Source organism: Anopheles merus, chromosome 2R (genome assembly GCF_017562075.2).
Source record: "Anopheles merus strain MAF chromosome 2R, AmerM5.1, whole genome shotgun sequence".
Taxonomy (NCBI): Eukaryota; Metazoa; Arthropoda; class Insecta; order Diptera; family Culicidae; genus Anopheles; species Anopheles merus.
In genome coordinates, this window is record NC_054082.1 from 60,165,673 (window position 1) to 60,185,650 (window position 19,978).

Genomic DNA, 19,978 nt, shown 5'->3' on the forward strand with positions numbered 1-19,978 from the left:
CATCAGGGTATATTCCCTGGTCCGTTATTGTGTGTCCAAGATATGTAACATCTGATTTAAAGAATTTGCACTTCTCTGGGTTCAATTTAAGATTGTAGTATCGTAATCTATTAAATACTTGTGTAAGATTTTCTATATGATTTTCATTGAGCTTCCTATTACTATAATATCATCGATATAAATGAATGCTATTTCAGGTGTGAGGCCAGCCATTGCTATTGCCATCATACGCTGAAAACTGTTAGGACTTATGTTTAGTCCAAAAGGCAGTCTTGTGAATTGATAATGTCCTTTTGGTGTAGAAAATGCTGTATATTTTCGCGATTCTTTTTCCAAAGGGATCTGATGAAAACCTGACATCAGATCTAGAGTGCTGAAATATTTTGCATTTCCTAATTGGTCTAATATTGTGTCTATTCTCGGATGTGGAAACTTATCTGGTAATATCTTTTTGTTCAATTGCCTAAAATCGACTACTAATCTCCATTTCTTATCGTTTCCTGTTTTCTTGGGGACAGGCAGAATTGGTGAATTGTAAGGGGAAACGGAGTTTTCTATTATATTATTTTCTAACATCTTATTTACTTGCTGATCTATTTCTTTGCTTTGCGAATGAATTTGTTTATAGTTGGGTATATATGTAGGATTATTGTCTTTAGGAGTAATTGTTTGCTTATAAAAATTATTAGTTGTAATTGGGTCTTCATTTAAACAAAATAAATCAGAAAATTTATTTACTAGTTTACTTATTTCTTGACTAATAATATCTGGATAATTTTTTAAATTGATTTTGCTTAATATTTCTTTAACTCTATGCATATTTGTTTTAGTTTCTTCTACTTTATAAATTTCAAAGTTATTAATTGGCTCTATTGAAGGTTTGAAAAATTTCGTGTTAATAATAGTATCTTTTTCAGTAGTATTAATAAATTTTATACATGGATTATTCTTGGAAACTATTGTATTAGCGCAAAATATTCCTGTTGTTATTTCCTGTGCATGAACTACTGAATCTTTTTTTAAATTCTTTAAATCTATTTTATGAATAATTTCACTTCTTGCTGGAATTAAGAGTGAATTGTCTTCTATAGGATGAGATATTGAGATTCCATTGATATCAAAATTTAACAAATAATATTCATAATCTATCTTACATTTATATTTTGTAAAGAAATCTCTTCCTAAAATTCCATCGGCTTCTATTTCTATAATATCTGGAATCAAGTGAAATTTATGACTAACTGTTGCGTTGTTAAATATTAAATTTGAACTAATTGTACCATAGGTAATTAAAGAGTTATTAGTAATTCGTGTAAGTCTAACTTTGTTATTGCTATCTATCTCATGCTGAGATCTAATTTTTCCTATTTTAAATAATGAAACTGCTGCTCCTGTGTCTATAAATAATGAACTATACTTATTTGCAGCTTTTTCTACTTTAATTGTAGTTGAATTATTGGCAGATAAATTCAATGTCATTACCGGCAGCTGTTCTATTCCTGCCGGGCTTGGTCTAAAAAAATATTCTGTTCCTCTTCTTCTTCAGCTTCAGTAGAAAATATTCTACGAGCTTGTTGATTTGAGAAGTTATTGGGCTGTGTATTTTGTCTTCCAAATTGATTATATTGTCTAGGGTTCCTATAGAAATGTCTATCTCTGTTTCTATTTGGGGTATATGTATTTGGGTTCGTTCTATTTGAATTTGGACTTTCATAATACCTCCTGTTAGTTCTGTTTTGGAAGTTTGGGTTCGAGTTATATCTATTATAATTTATTGTTTTGCTGTTAGGAAATCTTTTGAAATTATTTGTGGAAAAATTTTGGTTTCTATTAAAGGCTAAAACTTGATTTGAATTATTGTTTTCGATTTCATTTTCTAATACCTTTTGTGTAGCTGCTGTAATTGGTGGGTATTGTCCGACTTTAAGTAGAATTTTTGTTTCAGAGGAATTTTTTTCTTTAAGTGTGTCAACTCCAACTTTAACAGCCATTTTGTTTGCTACTTCTTCGGGATTTTTTTGTTCTAGATGAAGTCCTTTTAATTTGCTAGTTAAGATTTCGACCTCTTCACAAATTTTAGTGGTTTGTCTTGCTTGGATAGTTTTTAATTGGTTGATGACTTTTTCGGGATTTGTTTTTTCTTCACATCTTACTTTTATATTTTCTAGAATTTCATCGATGTTGTCCAGATCTCGTGGTAATCCTATTCTGGCTTTCCCTGTTATTCGTGTTTTGATAAATTTTACCAGCATTACCTTTTGATCATTTGGAGTAATCTCTTTAAGTAAGTTTACAGAATCTATGAAAATGTCAAGATTCTCTTTTGATCCATCATATGTTTGAACAAGAGATGTTGCAATTTTAATACGAAATGCACCATTTTTTCTGTTTGGGAATCGTTTGTCATTTGGTAATTGTTTATGCGAAACTCAATCGCTGAAAAGCATTCGTTGGTTTCACTGTTAATTTTGTTTAAATACTCTTCACTTATGGCTTCTCCGAGCTCTATCAAATCCGATTGTATGGATGTTAATAGTTCTCTAGCCAAAATTTTATATTTACTTACAGTACAAACTCTAAAATTCTTTGGTAAATACTCTAATTTATGTTGTATTAACCTTAACTGGAATAATTTATCCTTTAACTTACTCATTAAATTCGATCCATTAAATAATAACGACAATCATAATAAATAACATAATTAATTAACGTTTAAGTCCAATAAAATTATTTCGCAAAAACTATAATTGTTCCTATTTTTTTTATTATTATTTTTTTTCATTTACTTATTTTTTTTATAATTTTATATATATATATATATATATATATATATATATATATATATATATATATATATATATATATATATATATTTTTTTTTTTTTACTGAATATTCATATATATCCCATAGTGTTAATTTTACAATACCAGACTTAACGAAACTTATCGTTTGCGTGTCCTACGGCATGCACGATGTGTAGTTTAACAGCTGCTCGATGTGTATACTGCGATAGCGTCGTTGACTGCTTCCTCGCGTATTGTTGCTCGCGTTCTATCGTTCTTAACACTTTCCTCGTGTTGTTCGTTGTGGAAGTGCTGCTGCTGCTGCGATTATGGGATTGTTCAGTTCGGTTTCACTTAGCGCACTTAGTTTCACACTTTCTTGTGCACTATTCTGATTAGTATTCCGGTTCGGTATTTATGTGTCACTGCATGTGTAATTGTTGTTGCTTTTAATTCACATTTGATTTCATTTTTAGCACTGTATTGGTGATGTTTCGGGATATTCATGCAGTTTCGGGTGAGTTTTTTCACAGTTGTTGTATCACGGAACTAATTTGTATTGGTGTCACTGCACATTATTGCATCTCACTTTACGACGCGTATCGGCTTTTGTGTTTATAAGTGTAATGTGATCTAAACGTACATCTATGCCGAATACTTTAGTGTTTGTGAGCTTAGTGTATATGTATTGTGCATAATAGTGTTTACGACGAATTTGCACTCGCGATTGTTGCGATACTTTTTACACATACCTTCGTCCGCTTTTCGCGCTATGGTATTTTTGTTTTCAAAATATAAATTTTACCATAGTGTTTACATACCGTGTCCAACGGGATTTTTATAACCTGCAGCCTTTCGTTATGCTTACTTCAGTGTTTTGTTCGTATTCCTTTGCGTTGGCTCTGTGTCACGGTCGCCATGTAGTGAAACTTGTCATCACTTAGTGCCGTTCCAAACTAAAGACGGATTGTATTTGCACTTTTATATAAACTCACTTTATTTTTGCCACTTTACTTAAACTTAATAGCGTGGTTGGCTTCTATTGATTTGCGGACTAAATTTTGCGCGGCGGACTGGACTGCGTGATTTTACTGATACAACAACTCTCTTCTAGCTACGCGCGAGCTTCCTTTTATACGAAATAATTACATTGCGCTTATGGGCATATTTAGCTTATCCGCTCCGTTATGCATGATTACAACCCAAGCGCCACAGATTAAGCTTAAACGACTGGAAAATTGAATATCCATAGGAAAAAAATGAAAGCTTCACAGCTTCATTGGTTTGATCAATAGATGGCGTATTACAACTCATCATTATATTGCTATCCTTTTCTTGCAATGTGTTTCGACAAGTTTCATCTTATAATGACCTATATAGCCTTCTAACTTTCTGAGCAAAAATCTATATGAATGGTCGTGTGGTCAGATACGTGGGTATCAACACCAACGACCATTACTCAAATCTCACTTGCTTCAGTACTGGTGGTTTTCGTTGGAGTTTAGTATTTAAACAATCGTATCGCCGTTCTAGTTCTAGCGATGCATAACTTCAATGCGAAACCATACAACAGTACAGAGGAAATGAGAAAGCTCTCCTCCAAGCGAGGAAGCTCCACAGGTTGGGTATCCCACAAACAGATGGCGCCACCAGCTTTTTTTTGCTATTTTTAGAATGCATGAGTCGTTTGCCGTCTGCTAAACGAAGTCTTTCTATATTCCGTTTAGGTAGAGAATTTGAGGCGTTTAGAAGCCGTTTAGTGGTCGTTTAGTGGATTTGTGGCACTTGGGAATTTATTATCCTGCTCTATCTATCGCATTATGCGTACGTGACTTTTTGCGTACATTAGGTAACATCGTCCTTCCATGTGTATTATCCTACTGCGCAATTGGATGAACTCTATTAAATTTTCCCTATTTATCTAGTTGGTTCGGATTAGAACATATTGCACTTTTATGTCTAATATTTGTGTGCATCTAATTACAGTAATTTATGTTCTGATAATTTTTAATCTAAAATTTTATACTTGTAAAAACTATTTCTTTTGAGTGTGTTGGTGAATACGATCACGCCACTTATCATGCTATTTCATTCTATCATTAGCTGTTTCATTCTAGCCTTAGTGCGGTTTGTGTCTAGGATGTAATGAATTTACTGCAGATTATTATAGCGGATGTTGTACTAATAATTGTGTCTTTGCTATTCTAATCTAATTCTAATTTGCTAAGTCTAATAGTGTCGGGTGTCGAACCTATGCTACACACCCACACTCGTCGCGACATATCATCAATAAAAGTTATATAATAACGATTACCTCCCAATGATGACACTTCCATGGGACCAGAAATATCCGAGTGTATTACTTCCAGCAATCCATCAGCTCTCGTTCCACTCTTACTGAAAGGCAACCGCGTCTGCTTTCCCTTCGAACAAATCCGGCAATCACCAATTGAATCTTTTCCGTTCATTCGCAAACCATACAAGACACCATTGGCCATCTTTCTCAGGTTACTTGCATTCATATGGCCTAACCGCTTATGCCATATTTCCATAGAATGATCTGAGCATGCCAGTACCTTATTTCGTTCACACGATTTCCATTCGATTATCTTGAAGAAATCGTTCTCCATCACACCAGTCGCAATAACAATACCATCAATATTCATTATTCGGCATCCTTCGTTATCAAACACAACTGTATTCCCCTTTTGCACTATTCGTGACACCGACAGCAAATTCATCGAAAGATTGGGAATATAGTGAACATCGTGAACCGGTAGAAAACCCTCTTGTCTACTCTTAGCCGGATAAAGTTTTGCAATGCCACATGCTTTGACCTGCATGGTCCTATTGTTCGCAGCCAGGACCGTTCCGATTCTATCCTTCACGGCTTCCAAGAGTTTGAGGTTACGTGTCATATGCATCGTGGCACCAGAATCCACATACCAATCGCTCTCTGCACCTTCACCAACACTTAACAGAGCCGCTCCAAACGCATTCGATCTTGCATTAGATTGATCATCGCATTGTCTAGCGATGTGGCCAAATTTATGACATTTCCAACATTTAGGGCCTTTGTGATCAAATCTTCTAGGCTGGTTATTCCGCGTAGCTTGTGTGTATCACGTTTCACGACACATATTTTTTCATGCGTCGAATCTTCTTCCTCTTGCAACAGAATCGTTTTCACCGAATCGCCCGTTATCGCTGTGCCTGAATTCTTTAATGCCATCACCATCGGCTGGTGACGTTCAGGCAACCCAGCAAGGAAAAGCGCACCGACAAATCGTTCTGCAATCGTGAAACCGATCGCGTTTAATTGGTGGCATGTAGAAATCATTTTGTTCGCATACTGTTCCATGGATCCACAGCTCTCCAAGTCGGTTCTAATTAGCTTGTAAAGCAGACCAACTTCTCGTGCTAAGCCCGTTTCTTCAAACGCGTCACACAGCTTCTTCCACGCTTCTTGAGCCGTTCGTGTATCTTTCACGTGGTAATAATTATGCGATTCTGTTGTGGGCAGCCGTGCCGACCCCTGGACTTACTGTGGGAGTTGCGCTGCCACCGGTCAACGTCCAGGGAGACGACAGAGTGTACACGCACACTGTCACACACACTAAGCGCGCAAGGCTTAGTGTGTGCCGAGCGCCGAGCAGAGTGTGTTTGCGAGCCGATCGAGCAGGAGCTCTCGGCAGGGGCGCTCGGTGTGGCTGGTGCACGACCACTGCACGTATTATTTTAAAGTGTATTGTGTATTGTGTATCTTATTTATTTGTATGTTGTATGAGTGCAATAAAAAAATTTAATACAAAAGTACAAACATAACAGGTTCTAACAGCAATATGATTCTACCTCGCGCTTTCTAATCCTTTACGGGATTCACGGCCTCTACTGTTCCGTCGGCTTTTACAATAGGCTCGACGGCGTCCCACAGGTCTTCGTCTTAAACACGTCTGTACGAATTTCCATGTCGACCAGTTCTCTCGTCCAGTCGTTCGATTCCGGTATTTTTCACGATTTCGGACATTTTTGTGGATCTGGGCCCATAACCTGTTAAAATATTTGTCCATTCAAAGAGGATTCTTACGCACGTGTTGTCTGGTTGAAGGTTTTAGCAAAAGAGAGCGAGGTTTATTCAACAATTGACGTTCTTGCTTATTCGTCGTCACGCTTAGCCTTTGTCGTCGTTTACATATGTGCGGATCGACTTCTCGCGCGTTGCACTTATTTAACAGGTTCGGATGGGAATCGATCTCATATGGCCTCGTAGGGACCGGTCTCCTTGTAATGATCGACTGCGTCAAATGAGTCACTACGCATGTTGAATAGAGAAGCAAAGTGACGATTAAAAGCACTCTCCCGTTTGGTTTAAAGGGTATACAATATGCGGCATTTAATTGTTGCTCGTCTGCATAAAAAGTTTACCACCATGTGTCCCAAATCTGCACACATCATAAAAACCGATATTTCGACCCCAGTGTGGATCAAAAAGCGATGATGGGACATATTATCGGTAATGTGTATGCGGCAGATGTGTGATGAAGTGGTAGTAGTGTGATCTTGTGTTGTGTTTTTGCGTGGCGCAATTATAGATGTGTGCTCTTTTGAAGTGGTGGGTTCTGAGCGGTGGTGTGGTGAATATATTGAGTTACTGCCGGAGGTGGATCTGAGTGTTTTAGGAGTGTTGGGTTCTGCATAGTGATGTGGTGAGTGATTAGCTGAGAAACTTGGTGTGGGTGACAGAGTGTCTGGGTGCGGGAGTGTAAAACGGACTATTTTTTTTGGTGTAAGGGGCTCTGCTCGTCGAAAAAAAATACACTGAGTATTGCGATCGCTCAGGTGATCCCTCTCGCATCTCTCAGCTTTGTTGCCATAGCGGTAATGGAACCAGCATATCCATTTGCGATGTGATTTTTTACGTGTTTCAGATGAGCGGAGAAGGCGCTCTCTCTCGTTCTCGACCGTTGCCTCGGTCGCCGATCGAATGATGCGGGTCGATGCACTGCCAGCACCTCCTCGAGCCGCTGCGTAAGCGCCTCAACTTTCCCTTCTAGTGCGGCGATTTGGTTTGCCTGCGAAGAACAATTTTTGGCGGTCCTGGTGCGAACTGCTGATACTTCTCCGTTCAGTACTTCCATAATCTTGTCGGCAACCACAGCTTGTTCATCTAAGAAAGCGGAAGGAATCGCAGCGATGATGGACCGAACCATTGGTGTGAGGGCTCGAAGCCAAATGTTGGAGAGAACCGCGTCGGAACACCTGTCTCCACCCATTCGGCGCATCTGCGACAAAAGTTGACTCGGTTTTTGATCGCCAAGAGAAACACCGGATAGTAAGCTGGTTAGCCTCTCACTCTCTGAAAAGTTAAAATGGCCAATGACCGCCTTTTTTATGACCAGGTATCAGTCACTCGTCGTTGCGGTGTTACACTTCGCAATAGCAGAATGAAAATGCTTAGCTTGGGTACCCAGTGCTACGATACCCGCGTTAAACATATGCTTGTCAAATTTAACCGCGTTCATGCAGAATGTAGCCTCGAGACACACGAACCACGTCTCCACGTCTTCTGCGTCAAACGGCGGGCACCAAATTCGCGAAATCGACGACGCTATCTCCTGTCCTTCTTCCTTCCTTCCTGACGGGTGGGGTAGTCATGTTTAACTTCGTGCTCCTTCGTCGTTCGGCATCTAACCTTATGCTAGTAAAGTGGTGTGTGTCTTATGTTTATACATAGGGATCGAGACGCACGCTATAATACTCTGTTTGTAGTTGTGCTAATCACAAAACACTTTCCATACAGCGTGGCACATAAACATGCACGAATTGGTACAGCATTTGGTGTGCCAGAGCCATTGCTACTAACAGTTTACCTTTAACTAACTAACGATAACAATTGTAGAATCGCCCGCCCACGCACCAATGGGGGCGGAGAAAACACGCAGCCTCGGCTCAACACGGACTCTCTAAGGGACATTACTGTCCAACAGGAATTCAAAGCCGCTTTAGACGAGTCTCTACTACTAGAAAACAGTTATGAAACTACGAGCGAGAGGTGGAACGCTCTAAAAACAAAAATAATAAACTGTGCAATAAATATACTCCCACCACGTCGTGGCAACACCAAATCTGGCTGGTTCGACGATGAATGCAGACAAGTGACCGAACGTAAGAATACTGCATACCGAGCAATGCAGCAACGGCATAGAACGCGGGCATGCGCAGAGGAATATTCACGGCTCAAACACAAAGAGAAACGAGTTCACCGCTCCAAGAAGCATGCTTTGGAAGAGCAAAACATGCAGGAACTCGAGCAAACCAGAGAGGTGAACGGACCGACACGTAAGTTCTACCTAGCGATAGCAGGTTACCGAAACAACGTTGTACCTAAGGTTACCTGCTATCGCAACAAGGATGGAGATCTGGTTAGTAACCAGCCAGAGGTCCTCTCGCGGTGGGCTCAGTACTTTGATGAATTACTCAACGACCAGCTAAACCAGCTGTGTCAAACTCATTTCATCAGAGGGCCGCAAGTACAGATTTTCAGTGATTCGCGGGCCGCAAACGTGAGAATAAAAACTATACCTCAATATTTATATAAAATACTGTTTAAAATCATTATTGTTAAACAAATTGACTTTTTGTACTCCTCGCTTCAAATCTGGAATAGTTTCCTATTTACAAATTTGCTGTGTTATTTTTCATTGTGCACTTTTTTATTTCGAAAAATAGTTTAATGTACTTTTAAAGTCACATGCATTTTTTATCCTTATTACGACATTTTTCATTAGTCGCGTTCCAACACGGTAGTTCTGTTAGAAAATATCGTCCAACCACACTTTTTCACTAAGGTATCTTTTTCGCTAGGCGAATCATTTTCAAGCCATCCAAGCTATCCATCGCTGGATGTATAACAAATATATTTGCCTGCAATTTTTTGACAGATCAAGAGAAAAATTGTAATAAAACGTGTTTAAACATAATTTTTGCTAATTTCCAAGTTCCAAGAACCCGTATTTTACAAATAATTTTTTTAAATTACGATAATTTTATCTGACAAAGATTCGTTTTTTGACACTTGAAGGGAGATGATTCGCGAATTGAGGTAGTGGACTGTGTGAGCTAATCTATGGAAATAAGCTATACATCGCAGGACTTCGGCATTTCGATTATTTTAATCCTTAATCTAAATACTCATGGCTTAAGCGTAATCATATCATTTTGGTTTTGATTTTTGGGGAGGTTGGAAAGTACATTAATTCGTTTTGTAGAATGTGGGGTACACATAATTCCAACTTGGCTACAATCATTTTTATTAACATTTATGGTGGCATGATTATGAATAAAACAGAAGTGGCTTTAATTGAACATCAAAAATGTAACATTCTAAGGTCGGAGCCGTGCAAATTCGTTCGAAAAAGAATTTCGGAGCCCAATGAATCCTTAACTCGGCACTCGGGGGCATAATTGGTCAAATTCGGGTAATTGGGGCATGGTCAAATTCGGTAGGACCGACCAGATCCATTTCTCACTGCAGATTAGCCGCTCCGTGCGACAACCGATGACTCCAATGGTTCCGAATGGCATTAAACGGCTCTATAAGCTTAGGTCGGCACCGAACTGAACTGTTGGTTTGATTTGGACGGATCAGGAGTCAGAATAGCTAAGATCAAAAATGACGATTCTGACAATCCAGCACTAGTTGTTGCGAAGATTCCAAGTGTGTGTATGAAAGTATTTCATTCCTTTTTCGTTTGTAGAAGGTTGACGCAAATCTATTTTTCCATATTTTTCCATAGAATGTGCAATCGAGTGTACACAACATTGTGCTAATATTCAGAATTTCATCGAAACATAATGAGTTTGCATTCAAATCAATTTTTCTTAAGGGTTTCAATTGTTCTGTACGATTGTGCAGCATAAGTTTATGAGATGTTATGGTTACATTCATGTTAGATTTGAAAGATATACCATCAAAATGATTGTTCTTCTCTGGAAAATTTTATACAATTAGACGAATAGTAATAACAGTTTTTTTGGTTTGCAGTGCATTTAGCAATTCTCAAAATATTCTCGCGGGCCGCATTCAGCATTGACGAGGGCCGCATGCGGCCCGCGGGCCGCCAGTTTGACATACCTGAGCTAAACGAACCGCTAGAAGCGCCACTAGCAGATAGTGTCATGCTACTGCCACCTAGCATAGAAGAAACACGAAAGGCTATCCGTCGGCTGAAAAATAACAAGGCACCCGGAACTGACAGAATTTCAGCTGAACTGGTCAAGAATGGAGATGCACGACTAGGAAACGAGATTCATCAAATTGTTACTGAGGTGTGGGATAGCGAATCGATGCCTTGTGATTGGAATCTCGGCATCATCTACCCCGTATACAAGAAGGGAGACGGGTTGGACTGCAACAACTACAGGGGTATTACGGTGTTGAATACCGCCTATAAAATATTCTCCCAGATCCTCCAGGATCGTCTTGTCCCGCACGTCGAAGAGATAGTCGGAAACTATCAAAGAGGATTCCGAAACGGAAAATCAACCACTGATCAGATCTTCGCCATGCGGCAGATCTTGGAGAAGATGGCTGAATACAAAAACGACACATACCATCTCTTCATAGACTTCAAAGCCGCATACGATAGCATAGCCAGGGTAAAACTGTACAACGCTATGAGCTCTTTTCGAATCCCGGCCAAACTGATAAGGCTAGTTAGAATGACTATGACCAACGTCACATGCCAGGTGAGGGTGGATGGAAAACTCTCAGGACCTTTTGCTACCACCAAGGGTCTGCGCCAGGGAGACGGGCTTGCCTGTCTCCTATTCAACCTGGCACTAGAGAGGGCCATCCGCGACTCGAGGGTGGAGACTACGGGAACCATCTTCTTTAAGTCAACCCAGATCCTGGCATACGCTGATGATATAGACATCATTGGTCTGCGGCTCTCCTATGTAGCAGAAGCCTACCAAGGGATCGAGCAGGCGGCAGAGAACCTCAGATTGCAGATAAACGAGGCAAAGAATAAACTGATGGTGGTAACATCAGCGGGCCTACCAATAAATAATCAGAATCTACGTAGGCGTGATGTACAGATAGGTGAACGCACTTTTGAAGTCGTCCCAGAATTCACCTATCTTGGGTCAAAGGTCAGCAACGACAATAGCATGGAAGCTGAGTTGCGCGCAAGGATGCTGGCTGCCAACCGGTCATTCTACAGCCTGAAAAAGCAGTTCACCTCAAAGAACCTGTCGCGACGGACGAAGCTGGGACTATATAGTACCTATATAGTACCAGTACTCACATACGCCTCTGAGACATGGACACTGTCCAAATCTGACGAAACCCTCGTTAGCCGCGTTCGAGAGGAAGATGCTCAGAAGGATAATTGGCCCCGTATGTGTGGAAGGACAATGGAGGAGCCGCTATAATGACGAGCTATACGAGATGTACGGCGACCTCACTGCCATACAGCGTATCAAGCTCGTCAGGCTCCGGTGGGCTGGCCATGTTGTACGCATGGAAACGGACGACCCAGCCCGTAAAGTCTTTTTAGGCCGTCCACAAGGACAGAGGAGGCGTGGTAGGCCCAAATTGAGGTGGCAAGATGGCGTGGAGGCGTCCGCCATTAAGGCCGGGATAACGGACTGGAAGACGAAGGCGCGAGACCGTGAGCGGTTTCGGACACTCCTGAGGCAGGCCAAGACCGCAAAGCGGTTGTAGCGTCGGATAAGTTAGTAAGTAAGTAACTAACGGATTCTGAGGATAATGATCGTTAGCAGCCAATTCCATACACGGGAAAAACAAGGAGAAAGCGAACTCCCTCACGTGCGAGAAAGAGCAGCAACAACCAAACCGTAGAGCCGATGGGATTGTGAGAATGCGACGGGAGATCATTGTCAGTGAGCTAGAGTCAAACAAAAGTCAGAACCATAATCTTCCCACCCATAATTTGTAACCATAATTTGGGAGTGTGTCTTCGCTCCATACAAATCATCAAAAAAAAAAAAAAAGATTTTCGCTAGGTCGTAAATCGCGGAGAAAACCGCCTTTTGTGGATAGGGTCGTCAAAAATACATTTTCGCTAGGTCGTAAATCGCGGCAAAACCGCCTTTTGCGGATAGGGATATTGTTTTTCCCGCGTGCAAGAAGTTAGCCCATATTGCCGGGATATTTCATTTTCATCATAGTAATGTAGCAATGTACCTGGAACGTGCAACAATATTTTTGCTACACGCACCCCCTTGCTTCTCACCTAACATGTCTTTCTTGAACAATCCCTGGATTTTGCTTTCTTTGTTTTATAAGTTCTTGTGAGCTGCTGTACACATTTCTATACAGTAGAACGTCGATTATCCGGGCAGCTTGGGACCGGACGGTAGCCGGTTAATCGATTTGCATGGATAATGGTCCAAGAAATGTCAAATTCATATGAAAATTACAAAAGTCACCAGTTTTACGATTAATTCACCTTCAATTAATCGATTAATTGTTAGTAGAATATTATTTTAATCAATAATTATAGGTTTTACAACTATTCATGACCAAAAATGAGTTTCGAAAATACCACTAGACACTACAGAGCTGTACAAAAAACGGGTTGCCCATTTGACTATCGCTGCTAACGTTCGCTTTACGTTTCAACAGCTGTCACATTTATGCGCACGTTTAAGCCGCCCGCAGGTTAATCCGCCCCCGTATAATCGACGTTCTACTGTACATGTTTCTCTTTTTTCCGTGGACGTGTGAATGTGTTATCCTATTTTTGTATGCCATTAGAGTGATTTCGGTTAAGAAAAAAACTTTCCTTACAGCTCGAAAAATCCGAGCAAAGGTTCGATAAATTGTTGACCGATGCATGTAAAATAAATAATAAATAAAAAAATAAACCAAGTAATAAATAAATGAGCATGGGCGATCCAAAACGATCACGATTTCACCCGATTGTGATTAAGGACAAAGTATAATATGTATTAAGCCGCGTAGCTGCGCGCCTGATTTTGTTTCCAATACATGTGATTGAGTGTCCGGTGCAATATTTTTTAACAAAGATCATTTTTATACAAATATTTCTGCAGATAATAGCAATATGTTAATCATAGTTGTTAATCGCTTTTTTCAAAGATTATATAAATTGTTCGTTCGGAGTCCTAATCTCGGTAAGACCAGAACGTTATTATGTGTTTTCCTACGGTCGGAGTGTTTATTTAATACACGATTCAACGTATGGTGTTGAAATAATGGAATAAAAAAAATCCTATCGCATTAATAAATTGATGAATGACAGAAATTTTATTATGTATATTCCTTGTGTCATAACTTCATTTCTCAGTTTTTATGTCCCATTGTTTCTTGTTTCGTGCCAGTTTTTTTACGTGGCTCGTTTAACACTTGGTACATGTTTCATGTACCAATGGTACAATATTCATTATAACAGTGAATTTGCCAGTCAGTTAGTCAAGTCTTACGGATCAGGGAACGGTTATCCTTCGGGAATTGCACGAGTTGACGACTGTACGGTTGCTATTACGAATACCTAAAAATAATGATGAGTTTCACTAAAACAAATTCCACGTCACATCACTGGCATAATATAGCATTAAGGCTGGAAATAGACGAACCGAGATCGTCGCGGTACCGCGAAATTCGCGCCTTGTTTATAACAGTTGTAGAACAGATGGGCTGTCAAATCTTCCGCGCCTCCAATCGCGCCTGCTGTTTCGCAGAGATACCCAACTTCGGTATTACTGAGATTTTTGCGGTAGGGATCCGATTATTTTTTCTTTTTCTGGCGGATTTGTGTGAAAACACGTGTCGAGAAATGGGTTTTGTATTTTATTTTGCATAAACTATGTGAAATAAATAATGTGATTCGCAAATTGATCAAAAAATATTTCTTCTTGGCACATTCAATCGTCAGCAGACCTCGGATGGTTCCATACACCAACCGCGATTATCTCGCCTATCTGTCAGATTTTATAACATAATTGACAGCTCAAGTCATACGCGATTTTCGCGGTACCGCGATGATCTCGGTTCGTCTATTTCTAGCCTAAGATGCAGCCAATGCTGGAATACGCTTCGGTAGTATGGTGGCCTTAAGCTACTTACCCGCTGGCCCGCTCGGCCCGCTGGGCAAAGCGACGGAAGAAATCATTGCCTTTCGCGCATTTTCTCAGGCCTTCTTTTTCCCTCCTACGGCAATTCAAATATCAATATCAATAACAATGGAGAAGAAAGGATGTATCGATAAAACTACGAAAAAATCACATAAAACGAAACAAGAGATAAGCATACGATAAACTTAAGAAATCCTGCTGCGGAGCCATAATTGAACATGATAAGTTAGTAAGATTGGCGAAAATATTTTGAGGTACACAATTACACAATTACACCGGCACCCACCGTCTGACGACAGCTCCACAGTACGCTTGCAAAATTTCCCTAATCGATTGCAAACATCCAAAGCTTGCATGCAATATTCCCCTACCGATTTGCAACATTCCCCTAAGTGATTGAACTATTCCCTAATATCATTCGAAACCCTGAATATTAGTGTTGCTTGTGTTTAAACATAATTTACATTCACCATTACTACACATTTTCTTTGAAGTGTTTTTTCTCCGATGAACAAACCCTCGAGCTCATCTCAATCGTTCAAATCAAACCGTTGCTGTGGACCAAAGCTGATTCCAATTACAAAAACAATGTTCGACAAGAACTTGAATGGATGTCCGTAAGTTCGGAAATGGGTTTGGATGTAACATCTATAAAAACCAAATGGACGAATTTACGCGCACAATATAGGAAAAACAGAACGAAGGTTATGCAATCATGTCAAACTTGAGCAAGTTAATGTTGGGCAAAGGTATTTGCACAATTAATGAACAATCACAGAGCGTTCATAATACAAAATAATAGGATCGAGTTTATTCACGTCTTAACACTGATGATAGTTCAAAGCAAGAGAGAGAAAAAACGAAGAAGAAAATGATGCGCACTTCAGGCGCGTCACATCGCATTGTTTATCTGTCAAACAGATGATGTTGGCAGCTCTGTTATGGCAATCAGGATTTTGGCAAAGATCAGTTGATGTTTCAACACTCCTCCTCAATCGATAGTGCCATGTTTTTCCGATAGCCCTAACATTCCTGAAAACTTCCGTTGCTTTGTAGCTCTTAAAGGTTTTGTGAGGATGTCAGCTACCATGTCTTCTGTTGGACAAAATTCAAGTTTCAAAACTCCATGGTCACACAAATCCTTCACAAAATGTCCCCTTGTTTCGATATGTTTTGATCGACGACTGGATCTTTCAGAGCCTACAAACGTTATGCAGCTCTGATTATCTTCTAACATACGTGTAGGTTTATCTTGGGGATTGTCCATCTCTTCTAACAAACCACGTAGCCAGACAAGTTCTTGGCTTGCCTCGCTTAGAGCCACGTATTCTGCCTCCATTGATGACAAAGTCACCCATGTCTGCTTTCGGCTGGCCCATGAAATTGCTCCTCCTCCATAAAGGAATACAAATCCAGATGTGCATTTTCTGGTACTAGTGTCGCCAGCCCAGTCAGCATCCGTGTAGCCGGTTAAACCGCTATCAGCTTTGTCGTATAACAAACACCAATCGCGTGTAGATTTTAGATATCGTATGACACGTTTAGCTGCCACGTAGTCCGCTTGCGTTGGAGCTTCAACCTTCCGACCTAATATCGCTGCACTAACGGCGATATCTGGGCGCGCACAGACAGCGATATAAAGGAGTACACCTACAATACTTCTGTAATTAGATCCATCGGATAGAGCTTCGTTGTTGTCTTGCACTTTCATGTACCCGCTATCCATAGGCGTTCTTGCTCCTTTAGCATCACGAAGGCCAAACTTGTCCACCACATGGTCAATGTAACTGCTAAGACACAGGCTGTATCTACCTGCTTCGCACTTAATTTCCATACCCAAAAAATAATTTAGGTCGCCCAGGTTGGTCATGTCGAATTTTTTTTTTTCAGTGTGTCGTACACTTCATCGATGATTTTCTCATCTTTTGCGCCAACCACGATGTCGTCAACATATACTAGCAAGTATATTTTATTAGTACTTTCGCCTTTCATATATAGGCAAAGATCAGCGCTGCTTTGCTCGAAACCTATTTCTTGGAGAATACCACCCAGTTTGTGATTCCAGCAACGTGCTAACTGTTTTAGCCCATATATGCTCTTGTTTAGTCTGCACACGTAGTGTTCTTTGTCTTTTTCTTCGCAGCCAGGAGGCTGCTTCATCAATAACTCTTGATCAAGATCGCCATATAGGTAAGCCGTTTTTACATCGAAATGTTTGAGCTTCATATTGTCTCGAGAAGCCAGAGCCAGCAACAAACGGAGTGTAGTATAGCTCATAACTGGTGCAAAAACCTCGTCATAATCTTGACCGTACTTCTGTGAATATCCTTGAGCAACAAGTCGCGCCTTGTATTTTAACAGTTGCCCGAATGAGCTATACGAATCACGTTTTATTTTATATACCCATCTGCAACCCACTGCCTTCCGGTCTGATGGTATCTCGACTAAATCCCACGTTCCATTGTCCGAGTGAGATTTTAATTCATCTAACATATCAGCTTTCCACTGCGTATGGCTTGGGCATGTAATGGCTTCGTGAAAACTCCTTGGTTCACGCTCTTCTTCAAGGGCATTTCCGATTATGTACGCTTCCTCTATCAAACGAACCGGAGGAATTCCTTTGGTTGGGCGCTGAGAACGTCGTACATCTTCATCATCATAGGAATCACTGGAGTAATCTTCTCCTTCAGATGCACTGCCGTACGGCTCCAATTCTGAGTTTTCATTAATATCGGTGGTGAACTTGAAAACAAATCATTGTTCTCTTCTGTAGTTGGTGGTAAAACGAGCGGCACATGAAAATTATCACCAGATTCAGTGTGAACCTGTTTGACAGCTTCCTTGAAATTAAAAAGCTCCAAAAACTTAGCATCCCTGCTTATCGTGATGCGACCTGTCATAGGATTCAAAAATCGATAAGCTTTACGTCCATCGGCGTAACCTACAAAAATGAGTTTCTCAGATTTCATGTCATGCTATCGCCTTTTCTCCTGTGGAATGTGAACGTATGCCGTCGATCCGAAGATGCGGAGATTTGCATATGACGGTTATTTTTATGCCATAGTTCAAAAGGGATACAGTTCACTGTTGATGAAGGCAAAAGTTTCTGCAGATAAACCGCCGTGCTGATCGCTTCGCCCCAGTATTTCTTTTCCATTTCAGATTCCGACAGCATGCAACGAACGGATTCTACTGCATAACGGTTCCTCCATTCAGCAACACCATTCAGTTGCGGCGAGTATGGGGCCGATTGCTCATAAACGATACCGTTATCTAAAAAAAACTTTTTCAGTGAAAGATTCGAATACTCACCGCCACCATCCGATCTAATCTTCTTGGGATAGTATCAAAATTGATTCTTCATGAGGTTACAATATTCACGTATCTTTTCCGCTGCGTCCGACTTATGCTGCAACTGGTACACCGTCGTAAAACGGCTGTAGTCGTCAACCATCATGACATAAAAACGATTGCCACGAGGTGTCGCAACCTCCATGGGACCGCCAAGATCGGTGTGAACAAGTTCCCCAACAGCAGTGCTTCGATTTGTAGACGTCTTTGGAAATGAGACCCGGCTCATTTTTCCTTGGCTGCAAGACACACACACAGATTCCATGTCACAGTGGTCTAGCTTTAGTCCATGGCCAAGTTCGTCGCTCACGATTTTCATCACAGCATTCAGGTCCCGATGCCCAAGTCGACGGTGCCATAAATGCACATACGAAACACTGTGTTTTATTCCTGTAAGCAGCACTTGCTCAGAAACATGTTTTAGATTATAAAGGTTACCTGAGCGTTCTCCAACCAGCATAACATTTTCTCCTTTCACAACACGGCAGCCTTTGCTATCGAAAACGACTTTGAAACCTAAGTCGGTTTTTTTGCCTACTGACAGCAAATTTGTAGTGAGCAAAGGTACATGATACACATTTCCCAGTGTCACGTTTACACGAGTACCTTTTCCGTTTACAGAAACTTTTTTTGTGTTTCCCACACCAGCCGAGTTGATCGACTGTCCATTAGCTAAACTAATTGTTGATCTTTTCGTTTCATCAATATTTACCAGAATGGACGCATCGCTTGTCATGTGAGCAGTTGCTCCTGAATCAAAACACCACAATCGTTTATCAGGTGTTTTTCCGGTAAACAGACACAAGTCTCCACTATTGACTGCACAATTTGCGTTTTGGTTAGTTGTGGATGTGTTGTTTCTTTTATCGGCCATTAATTTACGACATTCTTCACGGATGTGTCCATCCTTCTTACAATAGTGAAACTGCGTTCGTTTGTTCTTTTCACGTTTATTCCTGTCACTGCCAGACAGTAGCTCCTTCTCCTCATCCGAACCATCTGCAAGACGTCGTCCTTCGTTGAGCAGTTTTCCCTTTACGAAATCCACTGTAAGGTCAGCATCCGGCCTACTCTCCAACGCAACAATCAAACCGTCGTACGATCTTGGCACGCTGGATAGCATCAAAGCAACAAAGGATCCTTCATTTCCTCACCCAATGCGATCAGTCGGAGCCGCAACGTTGATAACTCTTTCAAGTGCTCATCTATGTTTCCACCTTCCGGCATCTTGGTAGTAAACATTTGGCGCATGACATGGATCTTGTTTGAAAGGGAGGATTGCTCGCGGTAGCTCTTCAGTAGGTCCCACATTTCTTTTGCCGTAGTCGTCTGCATCACATGAATGAGTTGGCTGTCGTTCAAAGATAGGCCAATCAGTGCTCTTGCCTTTTCGTCGTCGGCGAGCCATGCCACAGTAGGTGCTACGGGCTTTGCTTCAATCACCACAGACTTTACTTTCTCCCGTGACAACAGAAGTTCCATTTTGAAATTCCATATGGAGTAGTTCTTATCATTTAGCTTTTCCAAAGACACATGCGATTCCGCCATTGTGCTATTTCTTTCTCCAAAGCACGCTCAACGCGGACAAACCGATTTCGCAATCTCGGACACTCGCCTTTCTTTATCAAGGAACCTCTAGACAATTGCGTCACCAAAGCCCTGGGCCCATAACCTGTTGGGCAGAGGTATTTGCACAATAAATGAACAATTGCAGAGCGTT

General features: G+C 40.7%; 1 protein-coding gene across 2 annotated transcripts in view; it reads left to right on the forward strand.

The window, feature by feature from the left end:
* The first annotated feature begins 2,962 nt into the window (after window positions 1–2,962).
* LOC121589990 overlaps window positions 2,963–19,978 on the forward strand; it is a 28,532-nt gene continuing 11,516 nt past the window's right edge. The window contains exons 1-2 of one of the 2 annotated variants that reach the window (XM_041909303.1): window positions 2,963–3,195; window positions 3,261–3,301. In XM_041909303.1, coding sequence (XP_041765237.1) covers window positions 3,290–3,301 — 12 coding nt within the window. In that variant the 5' untranslated portion in view covers window positions 2,963–3,195; window positions 3,261–3,289. Of the gene's footprint in view, window positions 3,302–19,978 lie in introns of both variants that reach the window. The other variant, XM_041909302.1, reaches the window with a different exon arrangement.